Source organism: Raphanus sativus, unplaced genomic scaffold (assembly GCF_000801105.2).
Source record: "Raphanus sativus cultivar WK10039 unplaced genomic scaffold, ASM80110v3 Scaffold0688, whole genome shotgun sequence".
Lineage (NCBI taxonomy): Eukaryota > Viridiplantae > Streptophyta > Magnoliopsida > Brassicales > Brassicaceae > Raphanus > Raphanus sativus.
The window spans coordinates 1-26541 of record NW_026616005.1 but is presented as its reverse complement, the minus strand read 5'-3'; the positions used below and the strand labels follow the sequence as shown (position 1 = coordinate 26541).

General features: G+C 32.0%; 3 protein-coding genes, 1 long non-coding RNA gene and 1 pseudogene across 4 annotated transcripts; 4 read left to right on the top strand and 1 right to left on the bottom strand.

The window, feature by feature from the left end:
- The first annotated feature begins 1551 nt into the window (after positions 1–1551).
- On the top strand, positions 1552–2559 carry LOC108825439 (agamous-like MADS-box protein AGL36). Its single transcript, XM_018598728.2, has one exon. It carries the CDS (start codon positions 1552–1554, stop codon positions 2557–2559), a length of 1008 nt encoding a protein of 335 aa, XP_018454230.1.
- A 3688-nt stretch (positions 2560–6247) lies between these two features.
- Positions 6248–6628, top strand: LOC130502798 (uncharacterized). Its single transcript, XR_008940469.1, has 3 exons — positions 6248–6311; positions 6406–6467; positions 6553–6628. It is a non-coding gene; the product is annotated as an uncharacterized LOC130502798 (long non-coding RNA).
- A 1666-nt stretch (positions 6629–8294) lies between these two features.
- On the top strand, positions 8295–9531 carry LOC130502797 (agamous-like MADS-box protein AGL36). Its single transcript, XM_056997531.1, has 2 exons — positions 8295–8791; positions 8897–9531. Exons 1-2 carry the CDS (start codon positions 8389–8391, stop codon positions 9400–9402), a joined length of 909 nt encoding a protein of 302 aa, XP_056853511.1. The 5' UTR covers positions 8295–8388; the 3' UTR covers positions 9403–9531.
- A 3139-nt stretch (positions 9532–12670) lies between these two features.
- Positions 12671–14045, bottom strand: LOC108825443 (uncharacterized; annotated as a pseudogene).
- A 3478-nt stretch (positions 14046–17523) lies between these two features.
- LOC108837407 (myrosinase) lies at positions 17524–20501 on the top strand. Its single transcript, XM_018610458.2, has 12 exons — positions 17524–17737; positions 17842–17902; positions 17994–18055; positions 18146–18221; positions 18332–18497; positions 18616–18877; positions 18977–19092; positions 19168–19388; positions 19511–19545; positions 19655–19769; positions 19903–20005; positions 20111–20501. The coding sequence occupies exons 1-12, from the start codon at positions 17561–17563 to the stop codon at positions 20361–20363; spliced, it is 1647 nt and encodes a 548-aa protein (XP_018465960.1). The 5' UTR covers positions 17524–17560; the 3' UTR covers positions 20364–20501.
- Positions 20502–26541: the final 6040 nt, after the last annotated feature.

The window sequence follows — 26541 nt, the reverse complement described above, 5'->3', positions numbered from 1 at the left end:
TCAGCTTTCGTCTCTAAGCTCTCGTTCTTTTTTTTTTTTTTGAACTGAAAAGGGTTAAACTCGGATTAATGATGATACAAACCTAATTTTTGGGTGGAGATACAGCCCACGGATAGACCCTCTTTTGGACATTCAAATGAGCCGAAAACAATGAATTCATATCCGTATGGCCAATAGAAATCGAACCTAGGACCGTATTAAGACCGAAGCTCTCTCAAGTACCACTAGGCTAACCCGCTGGTTAAAGTTCTCTTCTTCTTTCCAACCCTAATCTCAGTGCATTGATTAAGCAAGCTTATCTCTATCAGATGGATCCATAATTTTACTATTCTTATATCTATTGGAATTCTTAAATTATCTAATCCGGCGGATATTCAGATCCAGATTTTGATCTTTAAAATAAATAAAAAGTATATTAATATATATGAAAATAAACTAAAAGCGAAAATGTATATAATGTTTTTGATTATTTTTATGTATAATATTACAAATTATATAGATATTATTATTTTATAATAATTATTAAAATTACGGATCTAGATATTCGGACTAAAAAATTAAGATATTCAGATCTGTTGGAACACATCCTACATTTTACTACCAAGATTCGGATTCAGCCCTTCGAGATATATGGATTTTTTGAAAGGATCCGGACTGGATTTCAGATCAAATCCGGATCTCGGATAATAAGCATATTTTGTACTATTGTTAGAATTTTATGAATTTACCGTTCGATGAATTTACCATTGGATATGATCTGTAATTATCATGCTACCTACGCAGCACTAGCTGGCAACATTTTATTCTAAATTTGCATTGACATTTACTGTTTTCTTGGTTCTTTAATTACTTCAACAAAAGGAAACAAATCAGATACAAAATAATATCTAAAATTACATGATTGTTATCTATTATATCCAATGATTATCTGACAATTGTAAAATCCATTTAAATACTATTTTATCATGATATTAAACAAACTCGAATTTTGCATCTTCAATTCTCCATTTATATTGACAATTTCTAACTCTTTTCTACAAAAAACACACAAATATTACATAACTTCAAAATTATGAACAAGTGTTAAAATTTAGTTTTATAAAAATAAGATTAATATACTAATACAAACTAATTATAGAAAACTTAAAAACATAACGATAGGTGGTAATAAGAAATTTCACATAGTGTAATGAGAGTCTGATATTACGTATACAAATCTTATCACTTTCTTTGAGTAATTAGTGCTATGTTGCGGTAATATATAATTGATAGTTACAAAAAGAGTATGTATATATATAATATCAAGTATTTTTCAAGAAAAAACAAAAGAAATTGCACTACTGCCAGCTCATAAATAATGTATATACAGACTTGATATTATATATATACTTACTCTTTTTGTAACTATCAAATTATATATTACCGCAATTTAGCATTAATTACCCAAAGAAACTGATAAGACTTGCATACAGTACCTAGTACCAGCCTCTCATTACGCTATATAAACAAGAGAAGTGCCAACATATCTCTATCATTCACTTACATACAACAATGCCAAGGGGAAAGTTAAAACTAGAACCCATAACTGATGACTTTGCAAGGAAGCAAAGTTTCAGGAAGAGGAAGAAAGGTATTATCAAGAAAGTCAACGAGCTGGCTACTCTCTGTGGTGTCAAAGCTTGTGCGGTTATCAACAGCTGCGACAATACGGAGCCGGAGTTTTCCCCGTCAAAGGAAGGCGCTAAAGAAGTGTGCTTGAAGTTTTTGGATGTTCTGCCGGAGCAACGGTACAAGAAGATGTATGACCAAGAGAGGTATCTGTGGGAGAGGATCCAGAAAGAAAGAGAGAAACTGATGAGGATAGATGAAGAGAATCGAGAGATTGAGGTTCAAGAGGTTATGTTCGATCTTCTCAAGGGGAAAGCGATGTCGCCACATCACTATTCTGATCCAGGTTTTATTGAAGCACTGAATCTTATAATTGATGATAATGTCAATAAGCTAACTCACAGGACCGAGTTCCTCGAGCCGATTGGTGCTCTTAATGTCGCTGTCACAGATGCATCTGGTCCTGTTGTTGGTGATGTGGACCCTTTTGCTGTCGGAACCGAGGGTTTGGTAAGTAACCCTACTGAATTTTATGATCATATGCGTCAATATGATGGTATGGATATGAGTGTGAATGAGCAAGCTCATGGTGGTTCTAATGATCATGTTCATCATCAGAATATGAATCTTCAAGAACCATTTCAATACCAATCTCTTGGTAACTTTTATGATCAGACCCAGCCTAGGTTCAACGGTTCGAGCCAGGACATGTATACATGTTTGAGTCTTGATCAGGGACAGAGTTCAAATCAGTATCCAAATCAACACCAATCGTTGTTGATGGGACAACCTCAGCAGATGAGTGATGTTCAAGCCAGCGTTGCTTCAATGGACGACAACAGCTACTGCTACCACCAATTACCAATCACCAGTCAGATGCCTGTCACAACCACCACCACCGCCGCACCTGCCGCCGATCTTTCTGATCATAGCATCGATAATAAGTGTTAGCCAACATGGTTTGGATTTGAACTAAATGTGTGCGTTTGCATTTCTGAAATTTCATATTGTAATTTTTAAAGGTTTTTGCCTTTAAATCAGTTATATTATTATCATTATCAGGCAGTATTGTATCGTGTACGATATTGTCTTTGAAAGTTTATTATTTCGAAAAAGACTTTTGTTTTTGCTATCAAATCACATAAAGATTATTGTTCCCTAAGGTCGCGAATGAATAATGCTAATGCAACGAGCATTTAGCAAACAAATATGTTTAGCCAAACCATTGATTATACGACACTATCTTCCTATTGACACATGTCATTCAATAAATAGTCACTGATATTATTAAGATAAATGATGATATCCTCCATTAAGAAACGATTCTCCAATGATTTCTTAATTTTCTCTCACTAGTCAGAAACATATTTACAAAATTGAAAGAAACAAGTCTGTAATGATTCGTTAATGTTTCTCTCACTGAGAAAAAAAAGATACATGATCATATGATTCATATCGATTGAAAAACAAGTCCTCAAAAAATACTTAGTGTTTCTCTCACTAAGCAGAAACATATTCACATTATACACCACAACTCATGATTAAACATGTCTTCACTGTTCCTAAACCAATCTTAGACTACTTCCATTGGAGGTTGTAGCAAAGAGGTTCTTAAGTAAAAGCAGAAAAAAATAAATCAAAAATGCCTAAAAACAAGAGAACCGGTGTCAAACAAGGAGCTTTAAGAAATACTAAAAACCCCTAACGTGTCCCTCTTATTGGATATCACCTCCATTCTGTATGTCTCTCTCTCTCTCTCTCTCCTTCGCGAAATCCTTTTTTTTTCTTTTTCCTCCTCCAAACTCGATCTCTCCATCTCCATCTTCTCTGTCGATTCTTCAATCTCTCCATTGGGTGTAACAGTCTCTCTCTATCTCTGTCTTTGTCGGGCTTCTCCAAATCCATCCATGAAATCATCTTGAAGGTTCAAATTCTTTGTGTTTTTTTGTAATGATTTGAAGCTTGTGAATCTCGTTAGAATTGAAATTTGGTTTCGTTGGGTAGAACCCTTAATGGGTCGATAGACCATTTTATGAATTTGTGGGACTAGATGTTAAAGTGGTCATGTTCATTGACTTGTTCATGCTTTTGTATAATCGAGCCTGAGAATCTGTGGATCCAAACATTATTGAAATGGTCCCTAGAATTTATACCAACTTTGAAACGCTTCTCTAACATAATATACCACATTAAACTCACCACATGCAGAACAAAAATAACAAAACCTATCATTGCTAATGCTATTGCAATATGTAGTTGTTGTTTTTAACAAGCAAGAAACAAATAACACTTTGTGTTTGTCTATTGAGATTATACATAGAAGTTTGTGCATGTTTTAAAGTTGACGACCGTTTGTTGTTCCGTCCAGTTGAATGTTGTCCCTAACTCGTAGTTTAACATCTATTTGCATTTTTTCATGGCAGTTTGCAGAAATAGCATGTTAACCAAAGAAAATCCAAGCGACAAAAAAAACCTAAGAAAATCCAATATAAATTCGTAACATGAATGTTACGTAAACTGAAAATATTATTTATGGCCCACCCTAATATATCCAAGGCTACATTTAAATATTTTATTCTTACAAAATATGAACAGATTATCTTAAGTCATATCTTTGTTTATTTGATCATGCATTTCAATAGAACCATTTGTTCAAAAAGAAAATCATCATAATTCGTGTCATTCTAGTTTTGCGCAAATTAACCTTCGATATATACATGCTGAATTCTTCACCGTCGACGGATCAATTTGAAGATGTGACACAATCCGTGTTCCAAGTCGTGTATTCCGGATAAAGAACTAAATATGTGGAATGTAGCAAAAAAAATGACACTTGATAACAGTAGAAATGATATAACAAGAAACTGACACTAAAATAAATAATAAAAAAAAAAAAAAAAGAAACTGACACTAGATTTATTTGTCCAAAGACGTGCTTCCGTTCAACTTCATAGGTTATTTTCCAAAACTAACTCTAGAAAAAGTAGCAAATAAACCATTCACAATTCAGATAGAGAATGCAACATCTTGTATTTTTTTCCAAGTGAAATGGTCGATTGAAGAGCAAGGCATGCTAAACAGTGGAAACAAAACGAAAGAAAAAACATAATCAATCGGTGAACACTGAGCTAAAGTAAATGACCACACGGGATTCGTCTCAGCTGAACCTCTCCCAAAATATCAGAACACTAAGGGAACCGAACACTAAGACAAAAAAAATGCATACGTCACTTTCTTTTGGAAGCGCTATATAAACCCTAGATTGGCATAAGGTTCCGTACAACACAACACATATACATCAACAGATTAACCATGAAGCTTCTTGGGCTCGCTTTAGTTTTTCTATTAGCTGCTGCGAGTTGTAAAGCTGATGAAGAAATTACTTGCGAAGAGAACGAACCATTCCCATGTAGTAATAACACTGCTAGTTTAAGCAGTAAAAAGCTTTGGAAAAGATTTCATCTTTGGACGGAGACTTTTCTCTCTCCCTTATCTCCCTAACTTTCTCTCTCGCCCACTCGTTCTAGTTTATAGAATTCTGGTTTGCTCCGGCTCGGCGCGTGACAGCCGGTGTCGGAGGCGTCTCTTCTCCGCCTTCCTTGTTTGTCTTTTGCTTCCCAAGATCGACGTTTGCTCAGCAAGTCGGCGTGTGCACAGGTAGGATGGTAGTCAGCGTGGTTGCCGTCTACCCTGTGGGTTAGCACGTGCAGATATGGTTCGGAGGTAAAGGCCTGTCGTCTATGGCTGTGGTGTCCTCTTTTCCGGTCTCTGCTTGATCTTTGTTTTGTTGGCCTCGCTGTATTTCTCTTGGAGCTAGTTTCGATCTTACTTTGGTTGCGCCTTCTAGGGTGCCTTCGTATCTCCAACGGTGGTTATCTGAGGGCATCATTATTGATAAGACACCAAAAAATCCTTTAAAACTTTTTTTTTTTAATTTTCTGTTTTTAAGAAAGAAAAAAAAAATTAAAAGTGAATCAATTGTAGGCCACCATGTGTCGTGGGGCCCACAAAACGCAGGAACCTATTCAGAGACTTCTCTCCCATTGTCCTTCTTAGGTTTGCTAATTTGTGCCCCCCCTTCCAAAGACACATGCAAGGACCTTCCAATATTTGTGCTCTGATGGCGCATTAGAGACTGAGCCAGGTTCTCTCTCTCGGGGTAAGCGTTGACTTGAGATTTCCGGTGGAGTTATTCGGCTCTAACTCTGTCGACGAGGAGACTTACTAGGGTTTGGTCATCCCAGTTCCTGTGACACCGTTTTGTTAGTAGGAAGATCGTATCCTTCTCTTTTTGCAGGTGAAGACCAAGTTGATGTGCTGCCCCTTATCAGCTGTCTTGTGCGGAGGTGATGCGTCCTTGGGCCTGTCTTCAGTCCTTGGAGGTTCTTTGCTTCCCTGTCCCGACGATTTTCAGAGGCTCTGATGCTTACCTCTAGGTTTGCTATCTTCTTTTTTTACCGTTTGTGTCAAGAGCTTCATGGACAGTTTAAATTATGAGCTTGAAGAGATCAAAAAAAAAAGATTTCATCTTTGGTGTTGCATCTTCTGCTTGCCAGGCATGTAACAAATGTTTGACGTATAAATACATAGAATTCAAAAACAATAATATCCAACTTTGCATTTTTGTTTCTTTTCATTTCAGATCGAAGGAGGGAGAGGTCGCGGTGTTAATCTTTGGGATGGCTTCAGTCACCAATATCCAGGTATATTTCTCGTTAGCACGGTGACATCTATATATATGAGAGGAATGTTGGTTATATGTATACATATTAATGTACTTTTTGTAACTAATATCAGAGAAAGCTGGGTCAGATTTGAAGAATGGAGACACTACTTGTCAGTCATATACGAGATGGCAGGTTAATTCCTCAGTAAATACATATCACTCATGACTGAACTATGCAACGTGTGGATTAAGATGCGATCAAAATATGTCAACTGCAGAAAGATGTAGACGTGATGGGCGAACTCAATGCTACTGGCTACAGATTCTCCTTTGCGTGGTCAAGAATCATTCCAAGTATGTACATATAATCTAACAATGTATATATATAATGGATGTATGCTGGTTTATGTATTTTAACATTGTATTCTACTCTTGAATGATGGAAAAAAATAATATCAAGAACTGAATTTCTCATTGAAGTATCAGTAGTTTCTGAAAGAACATGTAAGTTTGATCGACTTCTTTCCCAAATTCTTTAAGACTTTCTGCGGATTAACCAAAAATAAAGACCTGGTTAACCTTTTTTTTTTGTCACAAAAAGATCTGGTTAACCATTTCTGGTTTCTTTTATAAAGATTTTATTTATCTTGAATTAAGCAAACTATATTAATTTAATGAGTCTCAAATTTATAATTTTTTTTTCTTTAATTCAGAAAATAAGCATGTTTTATAGTAGGTCTAGGATGGATCGGGTATCCAGAGAATTTTAAAGTATGTGGATCAAATCTTTATCCGACATAGCCATGATTTTACTATCATTATCCGTACTTGGTTGTCAGATATTCGACTGTTGGATATATTTTTAAAAATTATAGTATCTGACGGATAATCGGATCCGGATTTAGATCCTTAAATTAAATACAATTATTATTTATATTTTGTAAAATACTAACAATAAACTAAAAATAAAAATGTATATAATGTTTTTGATTATTTTTATATAATATTAGTTACAATATATATATATATATATATATAATTAGTTTTTATATATAGATATTATTATTTTAAAATAACTATCAATAAAAATTACGGATCCGGATATCCAAATTAAAAAACCAAAAATATTTGGATCCGGACCCGGTTTAGACGAATCATACATTTTACTATCTCGATTTATGTTCGGTCTCCTAGATATCTGGATTTTTTGAACGGATCTGAATCTGATCTCAAATCTAGTTCGAATCTCGGATAATAAGTCTCACGCATATTTTGTAGTATTATTAGAAATTTATGAATTTCCCTTTGGATATGATCTGTAATTCTCATGCTACCTACGCAGCACTAGCTGGCAATATTTTCTTCTAAATTTGCATAGACATTTACCGTTTTCTTGGTTCTTAAATTACTTCAACAAGAGGAAACAAATCTAGGGATGCAAACTATATCTAAAATTACATGCTTGTTATCTGTTATATCCAATGATTATCTGACAATTCTAAAATCCATTCAAATATTATTTTAATATGATATTAAGCAAAATCGAATTTTTCATCTTCAATTCTCCATTTATATTGACAATTTCTAGCTCTATTTTACAGAAAACACACAAATATTACATAACTTCAAAATTATGAACAAGTGTTAAAATTTAGTTTTATAAAAATAAGATTAATATACTAAGACAAACTAGTTATAAAAAACTTAAAAACATAACGATAAGTGGTAATAAGAAATTTCACATAGTGTAATGAGAGGCTGGTATTACATATTCAAGTATTATCACTTTCTTTGGGTAATTAATGCTATATTGCGGTAATATATAATAGATAGTCACAAAAAGAGTATGTATATATATAATATCAAGTCTTTTTCAAAAAAAAAAAAAAGAAATTTCACTATTGCCAGCTCACTAATAATGTATATACAGACTTGATATTATATATATACTTACTCTTTTTGTAACTATCAAATTATACATTACCGCAATTTAGCATTAATTACCCAAAGAGAGTGATAAGACTTGCATACCTAATACCAGCCTCTCATTAGGCTATATAAACAAGAGAAATATCAAGTGCCAACATATCTCTATCATTCACTTACATACAACAATGCCAAGGGGAAAGTTAAAACTAGAACCCATAACTGATAACATTGCAAGGAACCAAAGTTTCAAGAAGAGGAAGAAAGGTATTATCAAGAAAGTCAACGAGCTGGCTACTCTCTGTGGTGTCAAAGCTTGTGCGGTTATCAACAGCTGCGACAATACGGAGCCGGAGTTTTCCCCGTCAAAGGAAGGCGCTAGAGAAGTGTGCTTGAAGTTTCTGAATGTTCTGCCGGAGCAACGGTACAAGAAGATGTATGACCAAGAGAGGTATCTGTGGGAGAGGATCCAGAAAGGAAGAGAGAAACTGATGAGGATAGATGAAGAGAATCGAGAGATTGAGGTTCAAGAGGTTATGTTCGATCTTCTCAAGGGGAAAGCGATGTCGCCGCATCACTATTCTGATCCAGGTTTTATTGAAGCACTGAATCTTTTAATTGATGATAATGTCAATAAGCTAACTCACAGGACCAAGTTCCTTGAGGCGATTGGTGCTCTTAATGTCGTTGTCACAGATGCATCTGGTCCTGTTGTTGGTGATGTGGACCCTTTTGCTGTCGGAACCGAGGGTTTGGTAAGTAACCCTACTGAAGTTTATCATCATATGCGTCAATATGATGGTATGGATATGAGTGTGAATGAGCAGGCTCATGGTGGTTCTAATGATCATGTTCATCATCAGAATATGAATCTTCAAGAACCATTTCAATACCAATCTCTTGGTAACTTTTATGATCAGACCCAGCCTAGGTTCAACGGTTCGAGCCAGGACATGTATACATGTTTGAGTCTTGATCAGGGACAGAGTTCAAATCAGTATCCAAATCAACACCAATCGTTGTTGATGGGACAACCTCAGCAGATGAGTGATGTTCAAGCCAGCGTTGCTTCAATGGACGACAACAGCTACTGCTACCACCAATTACCAATCACCAGTCAGATGCCTGTCACAACCACCACCACCGCCGCACCTGCCGCCGATCTTTCTGATCATAGCATCGATAATAAGTGTTTGGACTGAAATGTTTGCGTTTGTATTTCTGAAATTTCACATTGTAATGATTAAAGGTTTTTGCCTTTAAATCAGTTATGCTATTATATATCATTGTCTGGCAATATTGTATCGTCTACCATATTGTCTTTGGAAGTTTATTATTTGGAAAAAGACTTTTGTTTTTGCTGTCAAATCATATAATGATTGTTGTTTCCTTAACGCCGCGAATGAATAATTTGCAACCAGCATTTTGCAAACAAAGAAATGTGGCCATAAGACAGAATATAGAGTTATATGACATGTAGTTTCGCATGGATGTAGAATGCTTATTTAAGATACAGTATTATCTTCCTTTTGACACATGTTATTCGATAAAGAGTCACTCAGATAATCAAGATATCTTAGATATCCATTGTAATAACAATTCCAATTATTCTTTCTCTCACTAAGCAGAAATATATTCACATTACAAACCACAGCTCATGAAAAAACATGCCTTCTGTTCCTAAACCAATCCTCTCAAAGATATAGTCGATAGACCATTTATGAATGTGTGACTAGGTAAAAAGTGGTCGTGTTCGTTGACTTGTTTCATGCTTTTGTATGATCGAGTTGTGAATCTGTGGGTCCAAACACTTGTGAAATGGTCCGTATAGCATTTATACAAACTTTGAAACGCTTCTCAAACATAATAGACCACGTTAAACTCACAACAAATAACAAAACCTACCATTGCTCTTATCATTGTTTTTGCAATATGTAGTTGTTGTGTTCTAACAAGCGAGAAACAAATAACACTTGTGTAGTTGTGTTTGTCTATTTTGATAATAGTAATACATAGAAGTTTGTACAACTGCATGTTGTTCCGTCAAGATGATTGTTGTCCGTAACTCGTAGCTTAACATCCACAGTACATTATTCCCTCTGTTTCAAAATAATATATGTTCTAAAATTTTACAATTTTTAATAAAACATATTAAAACTTAGTTATAAATACATAGTTTTTGTAATTTTATATTTGCTTTATTTTTAAACCAATAAGTTTTCAATACATTTTTAAAAGTTTTCAATACACTTTTTATAAATACAATTTGAACTTTACAATTTTTCAAAATTAGTTGATAAAAAGTTTATTGAAAACTTTTAAAAATGTATTTTTTTGAAACAAATTTTTATCTCTAAAATATATATCTTTTTGAAACGTAGGGAATATTTTTCATGACGCACTTTGTAGAAAGAACATGTTAACCTAAAAAACTTCCAGTATATATTCGTAACGTAAATGTTACATCAACTGAAACTATATTATTTATGGCCCATCCTAATAAATCGAAGGCCTGAAGTACATAAATTTAAGTGTTCTTATTCTTAAATAGAACAGTGTATTTTAATTCGTGTTTGAACTATTACATTTTAAAAAATACGAACAGTTTATTTATGGTATTTTTGATTGAGTATATTTTTGAAAAGTGATAGTAACTTAGGATATTTAAAACAATTTCTCTTCAAATTAAATTATACATGTCATAAATTTATTTAAATTGAAAGTAAAACATTAATCTATACTATTAGAATATGATCATTTCTGATTTATACCTTTAATGAAAGTCACAATTTTTCCAAAATTCCATTAATTACAAGGGTTTACTAAAATTCATTAATACCATTTAAGTATTTTGGTTTTGGATATATATATATATACACACATAAATGGACCAAAAAAGTATTGAGACTAGATATATTTATAAGTATGCTAATCTTAAATTTAATATAAATTATAGTTTAAAAGTTGATTACATATATTGTGAACCTTATATAAACTAACAAATATAATGACATCAAAATATTATTTTCTTAACTCTATGTATCAATATTCAAAATAGATCATTTGAATATTATGCATATTTTTCAATACAAACCAAAACCCTATATTCTACACCATATATCATATACATATTTGAGTATCATTTCCCGTGTATTATATTATTTAACGATAAAAAATGAATACATACACAAATTGTTTTTAAAAAACATATTATTTGGTATGTCATTTTGTACATAATACTGGTACTGTAATTCTGAGTGTTTAAGAATATTTCTAAAATCATAATAAATTTAAAATAAAATTTTAAAATACAAACATATAATAGGTTATTAATAACGAAAATAAACTAATATTGTCATATCAATAAGTTTTTATACTATCATTTTTTATTTGGATGAAATAATTAAAATTTCATCAAATCTAAGGAATCAAAAGTTTATATAATAGTAAAAGTATATGAGTAATTTAATCAAATAATTAGATATTATCAGATTTTTTTTGTTTTTACAATATCAATGGTATCAGATCGTGGGTTTTATAGCTAGTTTTTGGGGTTTCTAACGGGTTTTTATCGTATTTTTAATTACATACCAGTTCAAATACGGATCTGGGTCAGATATAAAAACATTTCTTAAACTCAAATATTATTATTGAACAACTTATATATTATTTGTTTTCTAATAAAAATATAAATTCATGCAAGTATTATCAAAATGGTTCAGAAAAATAAATATCCACGCTTTTACAGATATTAGTACATTCTATTTCGAATGGGGATAAAAGGTAGTGTAGATTGTTGGTTAGAACTATGATACAAATATATGACAAGAATTCAGTTTAAAAATGACAATTCATATAATTACTAGATTTCAATAATGGAGCACATTTTATTCAATATAGAATATATATACTATTTCATCACACATATCATCTTTAAATATATTTTGAAAATACCATATTTAATTTGAAGATAAAAAATCAAATGATAAAAACATAAAAAATGAATTATTATGATTCAAAACAGGAATAATGATAGTTTGTAAATCAGTTTAGGATCAATAAATGAAAAAACTGAATCTATATTTTTAAAAGTTTGAATCAAAATTTAGTTAATTATTATAATATATTTAGATAAATAACTATACCTGTGCAAGATAATGGAAGAGTCACCTACTGCAATATTAAATACAAGTTAATGTATATACATGTGCTACGTAAATAATTGATTTCAAACTCAAGTTGGTGGCACATAAACAGTAATTATGTTATCTATAGAAACTAAAGTGAAGTTTTATTTCATTCTTATCGATTCATGGCAGTAAATCATTATGTAAAAGCGAATCCAGTGTCCAAAAATTCATGAACAGATTGATGTTTCTGCTTTCAGTGATAACAATCTTATGGTGTTTAACATTTGAAGTATCAATCAAACTTATCTAAACACGCAAACGTTATGTTACATGTGAATCCTTAATTACTATTTCTCAAGGCCTCAACTGCTTTGTGGAAGGAACTAGTACGATTTGAGCCTTCTGGACGTTCACTACAAGAAAGAAGGTTAATTCTGACGACTTATCTGACGAAGTAAATCGTCAAAAATTTCCGACCGTTATTGTCGGTTAGAATTCGTCAGAAACTTCCAACGGTTTTCTGACCGATTTTTTATTTCTGACGAAATGGATCTGACAGTACTGTCTGTCGGAAATCCGTCAGAACAACCCATTTCTGACCGTTTTCCTTCCGATTCGGCCGTCAGAAGTTTCGTTTTTTCTTGTAGTGGTTTAAACAGTGAGTGAGGTCCGTTCCAGACAGAACTATGGTTTTTGCTGTTAGGAAAGATAGTCTTGCAGAGATTTAACAGCTGAGGGTTTCTGAGTTGAAACTTCTCATGCATCTTAGCTCTCCATTGTTTACGCACTAACTCCTGAAATAACACAATTAATCTGAGTAGTGCTTGCTGCTTAGTCAAAACATCATAATCAAAGCTCGGAGAGTACCTTCTGCTCTCGGAGTCGTTTTGCCTTGTCTTCCTCATCATCCTGAGTTGATTTTGGACCTTCAACAGAAGCTAAAACAACCAATTTCTCTGCAGCACTGGTCAGGGGCTCGTCACCAGTCTCTTCTGTCGATCTATCAATCGATTGAGTCTTATCCTCGACAGTAGGTTTGGTTTTAGTTTCACTCTCCACCTCAAGGGTTTCCACTTCCTCCACATTTTCACCAACTCTTTGTCTTTTTGCCACAGGACAATCTAGTTCCACGATTTATGTTTTTCCTGCTTGTCCAGTTTTGTTGTCAACATCAACATCCATGTCCTGCTCCTCATGCATATTTATAGATGAATTATCCATAGACGGACTTCTCACAGGTGAAGATTCCTTCAAGAAAGAAAGAAAGATATTTAGTTACAGCCAATTGAAGCCAAGCACCCGGTTTGTGTGTTACCTTTTGGATAAACAAAACACATTACTAACCTCTACTGCTCCAGAATTTCCTTGAGAACTGTGACGTTCTCTTTTACGTCGCTTCAAAATACATACCACACACATACAATCACTCTTGTGATGCCTTCTGCAAGCGTAAATAATGACTATCAAATGAAAATGATCCCGATCACAAAATTCATTCCCAATATTGACTAATATACATGAAATAACAAGAAAAATGTTGGAAAATCTTTATAATTTTAGAAAAAATACAAGTTTATTAAACATCGAGGCAGAAGACAGTCTTCTGGTAGATTTCCGGAGAAGTCTTCAATTTATGTTATTTTTGCAATTAAATTTTACAAAGGACTACTTCCAGAGAAATCGTTTCTACTGAAGATTTCTCTGAAAGTCGTCATTTGTAAATATTGGTATACTTTTGTTAAAAAAATGTCGAGAAAATCAGAAACAACTTCCATATGTAAGTCGTTTAGGGTAAATAAGTAAGCTTTGCATTTGACCGGCTTATGTTAAAAATTTGACTTTTCGTGGACGGTTTACATAAAAATTGTCTAGTAAGAAATTAAAAAATCAATATTTTTTATACCTAGACGACTTTCATGTAAATCGTCTCAGGTTAATTTTACAAAAAAAAATAAAACTTAAAATTTTATTTCTTTCTAGACAATTTACACGGAAGTTGTGGATCCATATCCGTCCCAACCCTTCCAATCATTTAAAAACGATACCCAAAAAGCAAAAGACGTGGTTGGTTTTAGTTTTTTATTCTTTCGTAAGCACCAGTTTCGTGTGATAAAGCAGATATAGAGCTATCAAACCCAATAAGATATGATGTGATCTAGTGAGCGGTAAGGCGTTTATTAAGTGTAGCTTTGAGCCAGTGTTACTCTAGATTCAACGCTTGATAATATTTCGATATACATTTTCAATAACGAATCTTGACGTTGCGTGTCGTTCTAGTTTTGCACAAATCTTACATGCTGCATTGCATCACTGCATGACTGCTTACGGATCAATTTGAAGATGTGTTCATGTTCCGGTTAAGGAACACAAATATGTGCTATGCACTGGTATAAATATTATAAAATAAATATATTATAATAATTAATTGCTATTTGTTTTTAATTTTATATTAATTTATAATTGTATGCATAATTTATATTAATAATATTATATAACTTTAATTAGATATACAATTTAGATATGTTATAGGTTGTCAGTTTTTTTTTGTTTTTACAGTCGATTTAGTTATTATTTAGAAATATTGGTTTGCAATTATTTCTTTGAATTCAATTAATATTTTTTTATTCTAAATATATTTAATTTTTTTTTTAATTTTCTTATTTTCATTTAAGTTGGTTAGTTATCTTATATATGTAAATATATTTTAGGATGATTATTTATAAATTAAGATATATTATGCTTAGAATGAAATAAAAAATAAACTAAAGTGTTGGATTACAAATTAAATAAATTAATATAACGATGATATTATGAAGTTTCATGCCTACATATATAAATTTTACAAAAGAAATAAATTATAACAGTTGGTTAATATTTTATTTTTATTTGTTACTATATTTTGAATCATCCTATAATTTATATTTGTAAAATTAATTATTACAATAAAATTATATACTCTTATTGTAGTTTAATCTATGCTATTAGATATAAGTTGGATTAGTCGAGTTACTCATGTTGTGAGTATATTTAAGTTGCATATATTGTTTCAAACTAAAACTGAAATATAATTATTTTTACGATAGTTAAGTCATATCAGATTATTTTTATTTATCGTTTAATGTGCATGTATTTTCATATATTTATCAATGATCAATAGGAAGTTACATACATAAATAACTGATATATTTTTGGAAGCTCATGAACACATATCAATATCTACAGTAATTAAAATATTTTATAAATTTTAAATAATTTTATGCCTTAGATTTATTGAATGGTAAGCTGAAATTTATTTTAAATAATCTTAAAATTCGGAATTCAGATTTTCTTTCATATTTTTATTATGGTTATGTTAAGTTCCACAAACATAAAAACATAAAATTTAAAAGAAAATTAATATTAAGAAAACTTACAATTTTAATAATGATAAAATATAATATATCTACATTGTTAAAATATATCTTGTTATTTTAATTTAAAATATTTTGTAATTATTTGATCAAAAGATGTTTACTGTTATAATCTACTTTTCATTTTCTAATATCTCTTATAAATAAACAGTAAAAAACTGTGAGTGTATTTGAGAAATTATATTATGTAAGTAAAATATAATTTATAGATATTTTTTTGCTGTAGTTTAAAGATATTATAAAATAAATATATGAAATAATTAAAATATTTCGATAATACTAATTATAAATTATTTTTAGTCAATTAAACATATATTTGTTTATGTTACTTAATTATTTTATGTAATCATTTAAGGAAATATATATATTACTATCAAATTGTATTGTTTAAAATTATGTTTTAAAATAAAAAGATTTATTTTTATATTATCAAGATTATCTATGTGAAATTTTATTTTATGAAATCATATTATATACAAATATATATTTTTCATCAAAGAAAATATATATATACATAAAGTATTTTATTACTTCAAAAGTATATTTTATTTTATTTTTAAATGAAATATTCCTATTTTGTGAACTTTTCTTTTTAATGAAATCATATTATATAGGCATATATTTTCGTTTTTAAATTCGATTTTAAAATTTTAAAATTTTTCCTTTTTATTATATATGTTACTTGGAAAATTTTAAAAGGAAACTAAATAAAAAATCAATAAAAATATTTAACTGTAATAATTTTAATTCATTAATGGTATTCGTGTAATCAACCATCTTGAAAATTAATGTGAGCGTGACACATAGAAAATTGACTTCTCAAAAAATATTATAGAGATCAAACAAAAAAATTGCAATAGATAATGAAAGACTAAATAGTGGAAACATAACAATCAAAAATATTACAAAAATTAATATGGTTATTATATACGTAATTAGATAGTGTTATCAATAGAAATTATATATATGTAATATGGTTATTATTTAAATTAAAAAGTTTGAAGTCTAACTTAGAGTATTAGAGTAAAACTATATATGGAAGAAAACTATAGGTTATTACTTAAGTATCATTCTTATCTACCTGGAAGTGACGTTTCCGTATCCGTTCAAACACTCCCAATCATTTAAAAACGATACCAAAAAAAAAAGGTGGTTTGTTTTCGTTTTCTTTTGTCTTTCGGAGACACCGGTCTCATGGGATAAAGCACATATAGAGAGGTCAAAACCAATAAGATATGATGTGATTGTGAGCGGTGAGGCTTGTGATAAGTGTGGCTTTGGATAGTGTTAGTCTAGACTAAACACTTGATAATATTTCGATAAACATTTTAATAACTTAATGGCGGTATCACGAAGATTTGAACATTATCTACTACAACAAATCTTGATGAAGTGTGTCATTCTAGTTTTGCGCAAACCTTCGATATATACATGCTGCATCGCATCACTGTCGACGGATCAATTTGAAGATGTGACAGTTCGTTTTCCAAGTCGTGTTTTTCCGGTTAAGAACTACAAATATGTGCTATGTAACAAAAAAAACAAAATATAAAAGTTTCAGAAACAGAAACAAAATACTTACACTAGATAATGAAAAGATTAATTAAAGAGCTAGAAAGTGGAAACAAAACAATAAATATAAAACATATCGGTGACATTAGCTAAAGTAAGCGAACCCACGGGACTCATCCCACCTAAACCTCTCCCAAAATATCAGGACAAGAAAATACATACGTCACTCTTCTTTATGAAGGCCTATATAAACCCTAGATGGGCACAAGATTCCATACAACACAACACATACATCAACAGATTTAACCATGAAGCTTCTTCATGGACTCGCTTTAGTTTTTCTATTAGCTGCTGCGAGTTGCAAAGCTTACGAAGAAATTACTTGCGAAGAGAATGAACCATTCACATGTAATAACACTGCTCGTTTAAGCAGTAAAAACTTCCCAAAAGACTTCATCTTCGGTGTTGCATCTTCAGCGTACCAGGCATGCAAAAAATGTTGCCATACCATATTTTTGAATATATAGAAAATAGTATTCAAAAATGCTAATATCCAACTTCGTTGCATGATTGTTTCTTTTTATTTCAGATCGAAGGAGGGAGAGGTCGCGGTGTTAACATTTGGGATGGCTTCAGTCACCGATACCCAGGTATGTCGTTTGCACGGTGACATCTATATTTATATCTGAGAGGAATGTTGGTTACATATACACATATTAATGTATTTGTAACTAATTTCAGAGAAAGCTGGGTCAGATTTGAAGAATGGAGACACTAGTTGTGAATCATATACGAGATGGCAGGTTAATATATTGATACTCATGACTGAACTATATATGTATAAAATATACGTGTGGACTGACATGAGATTAAAACTAATATGTAAACTGCAGAAAGATGTAGACGTGATGGGCGAAATCAATGCTACTGGCTACCGATTCTCCTTTGCATGGTCAAGAATCATTCCAAGTATGTATATAGTATCGATCAATGTATATATATTCTTGTATTTCAAATGGCATCATTTGATTTATTTGGAAGAGTACTAATTACTGTACGATGTATATATACATGAGCAGAAGGAAAAGTGAGTAGGGGAGTGAACCAAGGAGGCCTTGATTACTACCACAGCCTCATAGATGCACTCCTCGAAAAGAATATAACGCCTTTCGTTACCCTCTTTCACTGGGACCTTCCTCAAACACTCCAAGATGAGTATGAAGGTTTCTTGGACCGCCAGATCATGTATGTGCCATGCTTCTTAATTATATTTGAAGAGAGTGAAAATTATTAGTGATGGAAGAAGAAGATTTAGTCTTAATTTCATGTATTACTGAAAATGATTCTATACTAATATGCACAGCCAAGATTTCAAAGATTATGCGGATCTGTGTTTCCGAGAATTTGGTGGAAAGGTAAAGCATTGGATCACGATCAACCAGCTATACACAGTGCCTACAAGAGGCTATGCGATCGGAACAGATGCACCCGGTCGATGTTCTCCTATGGTTGATACCAAGCACAGATGTTACGGCGGAAATTCTTCAACAGAACCCTACATCGTTGCACATAACCAGCTTCTTGCTCATGCTACGGTCGTCGATCTTTACAGGACCAAATATAAGGTGAGTCTGTCTCCATATGTGAAAATTAGGGTGGAGTGAACCTAACATATCTGATTCTAATTTATAGTCATATATATTTATATATCACTTGACCAACAGTTCCAAAGAGGGAAGATTGGACCTGTGATGATAACAAGATGGTTTCTTCCATTTGATGAGTCTGATCCGGCCTCCATAGAAGCAGCTGAGAGGATGAACCAATTCTTCCATGGATGGTATATATAATTTTATATATTACCAAAAATGTATCATTATGTATTTATAACGAAACAAAAATATACATGGATCAGGTACATGGAGCCTCTAACAAAGGGTAGATACCCAGATATCATGAGGCAGATTGTGGGTAGTCGGCTTCCCAACTTTACCGAGGAAGAAGCCGCACTCGTTGCCCGTTCATATGATTTTCTTGGTCTCAACTATTACGTCACTCAGTACGCTCAGCCGAAACCTAACACCTATCCTTCACCGAAACACACTGCCCAGGATGACGCTGGCGTAAAGCTCTCATGTACTACAACATTACCACTTAGTTACAATATTTCCATATATATATATATATATGTTCTATCTCCTTTTTGTTATAACATACCTTGTTAGTGATCATCAATTATTTTATCTTTGTGTTTACAGATAAAAATTCACGTGGTGAATTTATTGGTCCACTGGTATATATGAATGCACCCACCCTTATGATTTCTCTTTCATTATTCAATTTTTTAATACAACACCCTAATTATCTTTTCTTGATAAATATGTTTCCTTCCATTTTGTCAGTTCGTTGAAGACAAAGACAACGGCAACAGCTATTACTACCCAAAAGGAATTTATTACGTAATGGACTACTTCAAAACCAAATACGGCAACCCTTTAATCTATGTCACCGAGAACGGTGTGTTTCACATATTTCTACTCATCTCTTTTCATATATACTACACATCATAATTAGTGTATTTTGGTGTTAGTCCAAGAAACTAACTTTCAAATATTGTGTAATATTTTTCATGTTATTGCGGTTTAATTAGGATTTAGTACGCCCGATTCAGAAAACCGTGAGCAGGCTATTGCGGATTACAGGCGAATTGATTATCTCTGTAGTCATCTATGTTTTCTTCGTAAGGTCATCAAGTAAGTGGATGCTACTCTACATGTTTTTCTTCCAATATTTATTTTCTTTTTCTTCTTCTTGTTTAAATAGTATATATATATATATATGATTGTTATTGTTTACAGCGAGAAGGGTATTAACGTGAGAGGATACTTTGCATGGGCCCTTGGTGATAATTATGAATTCTGTAAAGGCTTTACCGTCAGATTTGGACTTAGTTATGTTAATTGGGCTGATCTCAACGACAGAAACCTCAAAGAATCTGGCAAATGGTACCAGAGATTCATTAGTGGGACTGTCAAGAACCCTGCGAAACAAGATTTCCTCCGCTCAAGCCTCTCCTCTCAGAGTCAGAAGAAGAGACTTGCTGATGCATGAAACACTTTTTCCTCTTCGGATCATCTCTATGTCTCTCACACTTCCTAGTTGCTCTATAGATAAGGAGCTTCTTCTGCCTGCAGTGTACTAAATAATAAGATGATCAATTACTAATGAATAAAAATAGTTTATCTACAACTGTGTTTAAAAAAAAAAGTTTATCTACAACTGCATTTTGTCAAGTCAATGGAGAAAGAGGGAAACAACACAATTTAAACAGACAATCACTCAGACACACACATAAATATGGAAACCCACACCTTTTCTTTGAACTGCATGGGAAACCCAAACCACAAACTAGTTTAGCGTAATAAAAATATCAACGATCCAGTAAGCCTATATTCACTTATTAGTATAGTAAGTTATACTCTATATAATAAAATGTATCTTCAAAATAAAAACAATGATCAAACCAAATACAAACTCAAAACTAACTAAACCAAAGTTTTATCATCCTCAATTGAAACTTATTAGTGGAACTTTAAATATGAGATTTTTTCATTCTATGATTTTTTTGATTTTTTTCTCTTTTATAATCAATAAAACCAAAATAAGCTAAATAACAATCCTTTGTGTCATGAGTATACTTCTCCATTTTTATATTAAGAACTGTTTTTCATCACACATCACATATTTAAGTAGTCCAGTAATTGTTTTCATTTAGATTATAAAACATATATATACAAGACATTTTGGCAAAAAAATAATTATTTGTCGTAGAAATGGTTAATAAATAGCTAATATCCTAGCTTCAGTGAAAAGATTTTAATTTTTCAGTTAAAAAACTCAACAAAAGAGAAAACACAAACACAAGTCACGAAAAATCAAGCACACACAAGATAGATCAAGAGAGATTGACCTAATATTAACAATAAGATCATAGGTTAATAAAACCAATAGGAATCAGTTTATATCATAATCGATATCTTAAAAAAAAAAAATATTGTCAATTTATATTATGTTTTTAAAGTTTAAAAAAAATTAAAAATAAATAAAAATAATAATAAAAGTAACCATTTGTAAAAATTATTTTAACAACGTAAAAAACACTAAATCTTAAACCATAAAACTTTGGATATACCCTAAGTACACTTGGATAATCCTAAACTCTAACCCTAAACCCTAATCTATGCAAAAAAAAACTTTTAATATTTTAACACTGTAATCAAAATACTAAACCCTTATCCTTAAACTCTAAATCCTAAATATTTGGGTAAAAATCCTAAACCATTGGATAATCCTAAAATATAAATCAAAAACACTAAACACTAAATCCTAAAAATACTAAACTCTTAATTTAATCCCTAAAATCTTTTTAAGATTAAGGATATAATATTTTTAAGATTTAGTGTTTAATGTTTTTAATTTAAGGTTTAGGATTTATCCAAGGGTTTAGAGTTTAATCAAGAGTTTAGGATTTAAAGTTTAGGGTTTGGGTTTAGTGTTTTGATAACGATGTTAAAATATTTTTTTTAAATCTTTATTTTTGCATATATTACTATTTTTATTTATTTTTAACCTTTTTATTTTAAAAATATAATATAACTTGAAAATATTTTGTTTCTTTTTTTAAAAGATATTAATTGTGAAATAACTGACTCCTATTGGATGGTGAACCTAAAGATTCACCCTATGGGGTGAATCCAAGAATAAATCTATCAGGAAAACACAAAAAACCTTTATGAATTACCAGTAAATATTTTCTTCACTAACACATCCATATTATTAAATTAAAGTATGTTTTTCTACTATTTGGTAACATGGATAACAAGATAAATAAGAATTGTTTAGAAACATGCACTACAAGAAAACAATGTCAATTCTGACGGACCATCCGACGGAAAACAAATTCGTCGGAAAATTCTGATCGATTTCCAACGACATACCGACAACCATCCAATATTAGCATTCATCAGAGATTCGTCGAAAAATTCCGACGATACAAAAATTGTCGGAAGATAGTGATGCCATTCCGACAATATACCGACAAAAATATACAACCGTTGGGCGACAAATATTAAATGGTTTAAATTTTCACTTTTGTCGAAAATTCATCAGAATATACCGATGAATTTCCGACGACACTTTTGACTGTTACAAATATTTTCAAAAAATCAATTTCTGACAAATTTCCGACCACTATTCCTAAAAAAATCCGACGAATCATTTGACTATTACTAATATTTATATAAAATGACGAGAATATGACCGTGTTTATAGCCATTTTATGTTTTTAAATACCGATAGCATTCCGATGAATATTTATTTTTCCTTCGGAATGTCATCGGAAATCTGTCGAAATGCCGAAAACTTTCTTTTATAAATACCAACTCCCCTCATTCACTTCATTCACTCTTCACTCTCTTCAATCACTATAAATCCGAAAAAACCATGTCATCTGGAAATTATTATTGTCCGTGGATGGATAAACATTATTTGGATCCAAATACCAATTTGCTTACAGAAGAATACATAGAAAGCATTGACGAATTCATGAGGCTTGTTCAACAACAACCAGAAACAAATACCGGTATGTTAATATGTCACTGCTCTTCCTGCAATAATAGTAGAGTTTTAAAGGAATGAGATGTTTGAACTCATTTATATATGAAAGGGTTTACACGGAATTATAAGGTTTAGTATCCTCATGGAGAAACTGGTTATGAATATGGTAGTACTAGTAAACATCAACATGTTGATAGACTATAAGAAACAAGAACTGATATAGATTATGGTGTAGGCACTGACCAAATGGTAAATGATCATTATAGAGGGGAAGAACCCAATGAAGAATCTATGATATTTTTTTGACATGTTGGATGCAGAAAACAACACTTGTATAAAACAACCTTTGTATAAAGGTTGTAAAGATGATCATTCAGCTTATCAGCTGTTATTAGATTGATGGGTATTAAGACAAATTATAATTTGGCTGAAGAATACGTGGATGCAATTGCTGATTTTGTTAGAGGTGTCCTACCAGAAGATAATCGTGTACCAATATACTATGAGGTTCAGAAACTGGTAGCGGATCTTAGTTTACCACAAGGTATTCTCGGAGAAATCATTTCGCTGTTGAAAAGCAGATAAATTTACTAGGAGATAATGTTTAAGAAACGTCTTGAACTCAAACACGATAATAGAATCAACTTACTATCGTAAAGCTGACTCTCTAAATTTACTATCGATTTCTTTGAAAAATCAGTTTGCTGAATTATATATTGAAAATTTCAAATACATCCTTTTTAGTATAGATATAATGATTTTTGTAAACTTAAAATAATATAGGAATTTTACAAATTTTCACATAATTATAATTAATACTTATAATACTAAATACCGAAAATAGGGTTGATGTTCTAGGGTTTAGAATCATGATTTCAGGGTTTATGATTAACATATATGAACTAGTTTTTGTAACTCTGGCATATCCACAACTCCATTTGTGAATTTAAAGGGTCTCTTAGGTTTTAATAAAACTGGCTTTAAAGAGATTTGACGACATTGATGATCCGAGCATCCACCAGAAAATACATACTTAGTTTGCGCATGTTTTAAAGATGACGACGGCTTGTTGTTCCGTCAAGATTATTGTTGACCATAACTCGTACCTTAACATCCATAGGGCATTACTTCTCATGGCAGTTTGCACTTTGCAGAAAGAACATGTTAACCTAATAAAATCCAGTATAAATTTATAACGTAAATGCTGCTTAAGCTGAAACTATTATTTGTGGCCCATCCTAATATATCGAAGGCCTGAATCACATAAATTTAAGTGTTTTTGTTTTAAAATATGAACAATTTATTTTAATTCATGTTTGAACTATTTAATTTTTTCTTAAAATATGAGCAGTTAATTTTATAATTTTTTGATTGAATGTATATCTGAAAAGTGATAGCCAACTTAAAATATTTCAAGCAATTTATCTGAAAATAAATTATATACAAATTATAAATTATTTAAAACTGAAAGTAAATATCAATTAGTTCATAAATAGTTATATTCTTGCAAGAGTACTAGAGAGTCATCTAGTGCAATATTATTAATACATGTTAAGGTATATATATGTGCTACGTAAATAATTGATCTAAAACTCAAGTTGGTGATACCTATTTTTCTGATTCTATTTAAGTGATGTAATATGATCCTTTTTGTAGTGAATTTTATCTATAGAAACTAAATATATGTAATATGGCTATTTATAACAAAACGTATGAATTATAAAAACTATAGGTTAAATAGTGTTATCAATAGAAATTATATATGTGTAATATGGTTATTATATAAGTAGAAAGTATAAAGTCTAACTTAGACCATCTCCATCGCGGGCTTATTTGAGCTCCTTAGCTCAATCTCTTAGGTGGGTTGGATTAAAAAACAATTAAAAGTTATTGGGCTGGGTAGAGGTGCCCCTTAGACCATCTCCATCGCGGGCTTATTTGAGCTCCTTAGCTCAATCTCTTAGGTGGGTTGGATTAAAAAACAATTAAAAGTTATTGGGCTGGGTAGAGGTACCCCTTAATTAGGAGATTTTAGAGGCAATCCTTACTGACGTGGCACGTCCTGTGCGTCTGATTTTCGCCAAGTCGCGTTAACCAAAAAAAAAAACATTTACGCGAGAGAGAGAAAAAGAAAACCACCGAAGGCGATTTTTGGCGATTCGAAATCGAAAGCTTTTCTTAGGTAAATCGATAGGAAAATCATATATTCGAGTTGTTTAGGGTTCGATTTAGTGATTACTTGTTGTTCCTTGATGTTTTCGTCTCACTTGTGTTCGATTCTGGGTTTAAAATCGATTTTGGGATCGATTTGAAATTAGGGTTTCGTCTGGGTTCGAAGCCGATTTGGGATACGATTTTTGATTCGTATTTGGAGTTTTCTTCTTCGTTTGTGGTTGTACTCGAGATGGTTTCCAAATCGATTTATGGTTGGTTTTCAAAATAGGGGTTTCCTGAATCGATATATGGTATTGGTTACTTCTTGTTACTGATGCGAGTTATTGTTTTTGACACTATTGGAGGTTAGGTCATGGATCCTAGTGAAGAGATGAGAGCTATGAAGGCGTAGAAGGACCACTACGATTCCCTGCATTTTGTAACCGACTCGATGCAAGGAATTCAAGAACATTTGTGTTTGTGGGCAACGCTTAGTGCGCGAGAGAGCTCCAGCAGAAGTCTATGACTACCTACCAGGGAAGAGGTTCTTCACTTGCAAGGAGTACAAAGTAAGTGAACTGACTTTCTTGGTTCTTGATACATTTTTTTGTGTCTGTCTAGTGGGTTCTTGATACATTTTTTATTTGTGTAGGATGATGGGATGCATTACAGGCAGCCCTGGGTCTGTGCAGTCGAGGAAGAGATAGGGTTCTTGAAAACGCGGGTGGAAAAAAGTGAGGAGCATAAATCGCTGGTGATAAAGCTGGAAGTCGAGAATCTGGTGTTGAAGGTGAGCTGCCTTCTATATTTTCTTTATTATTTAGGTTATGTTTATGCCTTCAAAATGTTGTATAATATTTTTAACATTTGCAGGCAGAGGTGGAGAAGCTCATAGAACGAGTGTCTGAGCTTGAGAGGTGGAGAAGCTCATAAGCCGAGTGTCTGATGAGCTTGAGTATGGCGCATAATAAGGTAACTTCGAGTTCATTTCAAACTTTAAAGTAGCTTGAGTGTCTTGTGAAAAATAGGATAGCTTGAGTGTCTTTTATTTTAATTGTTTCTGAAAAAATTAATGAAAAACTTCCTAACTGCATTGAGTTGATTGGTCTTTAAAGTTAATTAAAGTATCTAGCTTGTTTAAATGTGAACTATCCTAGAGTGGTGGTTAGGATTAGGTTAGATAGTAAATACATCATTAAACCAAGAACACTACTTTAAAACCACCATAAAACACACGCTTACCACAGCCACAGAAAGTAACCAAAACCCACAAACTTAGAAAATGGCATCGTATTCTACAGGGTATGTTAGCCTATTAACAAGCCAAATCGGTGAATTTAGCACTCCAGGGTTTTGAGAACCTCTCAGGTTCTCAATCCATAGACCTCGACTCAGCTGATCTTCCAGCTTTTTAGCAGCCAGTCCTCAGAGGCACCCACTGTCAAAGAGAGGAGGAAATGGTCTCCGAAGGAGGATGTTATTCTCATAAGCGCTTGGCTCAACACTAGCAAGGATCCAA

Bases quoted from the DNA above. Each gene is read 5' to 3' on its own strand.
- LOC130502797 (XM_056997531.1), top strand. From the start codon at position 8,389: ATGCCAAGGGGAAAGTTAAAACTAGAACCCATAACTGATAACATTGCA. The intron at 8,792-8,896 runs GTTTTATTGAAG...TCGTTGTCACAG, and splicing joins GCATCACTATTCTGATCCAG to ATGCATCTGGTCCTGTTGTT.
- LOC108837407 (XM_018610458.2), top strand. From the start codon at position 17,561: ATGAAGCTTCTTCATGGACTCGCTTTAGTTTTTCTATTAGCTGCTGCG. The intron at 18,498-18,615 runs GTATGTGCCATG...TAATATGCACAG, and splicing joins TTCTTGGACCGCCAGATCAT to CCAAGATTTCAAAGATTATG. The intron at 19,546-19,654 runs GTATATATGAAT...CCATTTTGTCAG, and splicing joins GTGAATTTATTGGTCCACTG to TTCGTTGAAGACAAAGACAA.
- LOC108825439 (XM_018598728.2), top strand. From the start codon at position 1,552: ATGCCAAGGGGAAAGTTAAAACTAGAACCCATAACTGATGACTTTGCA.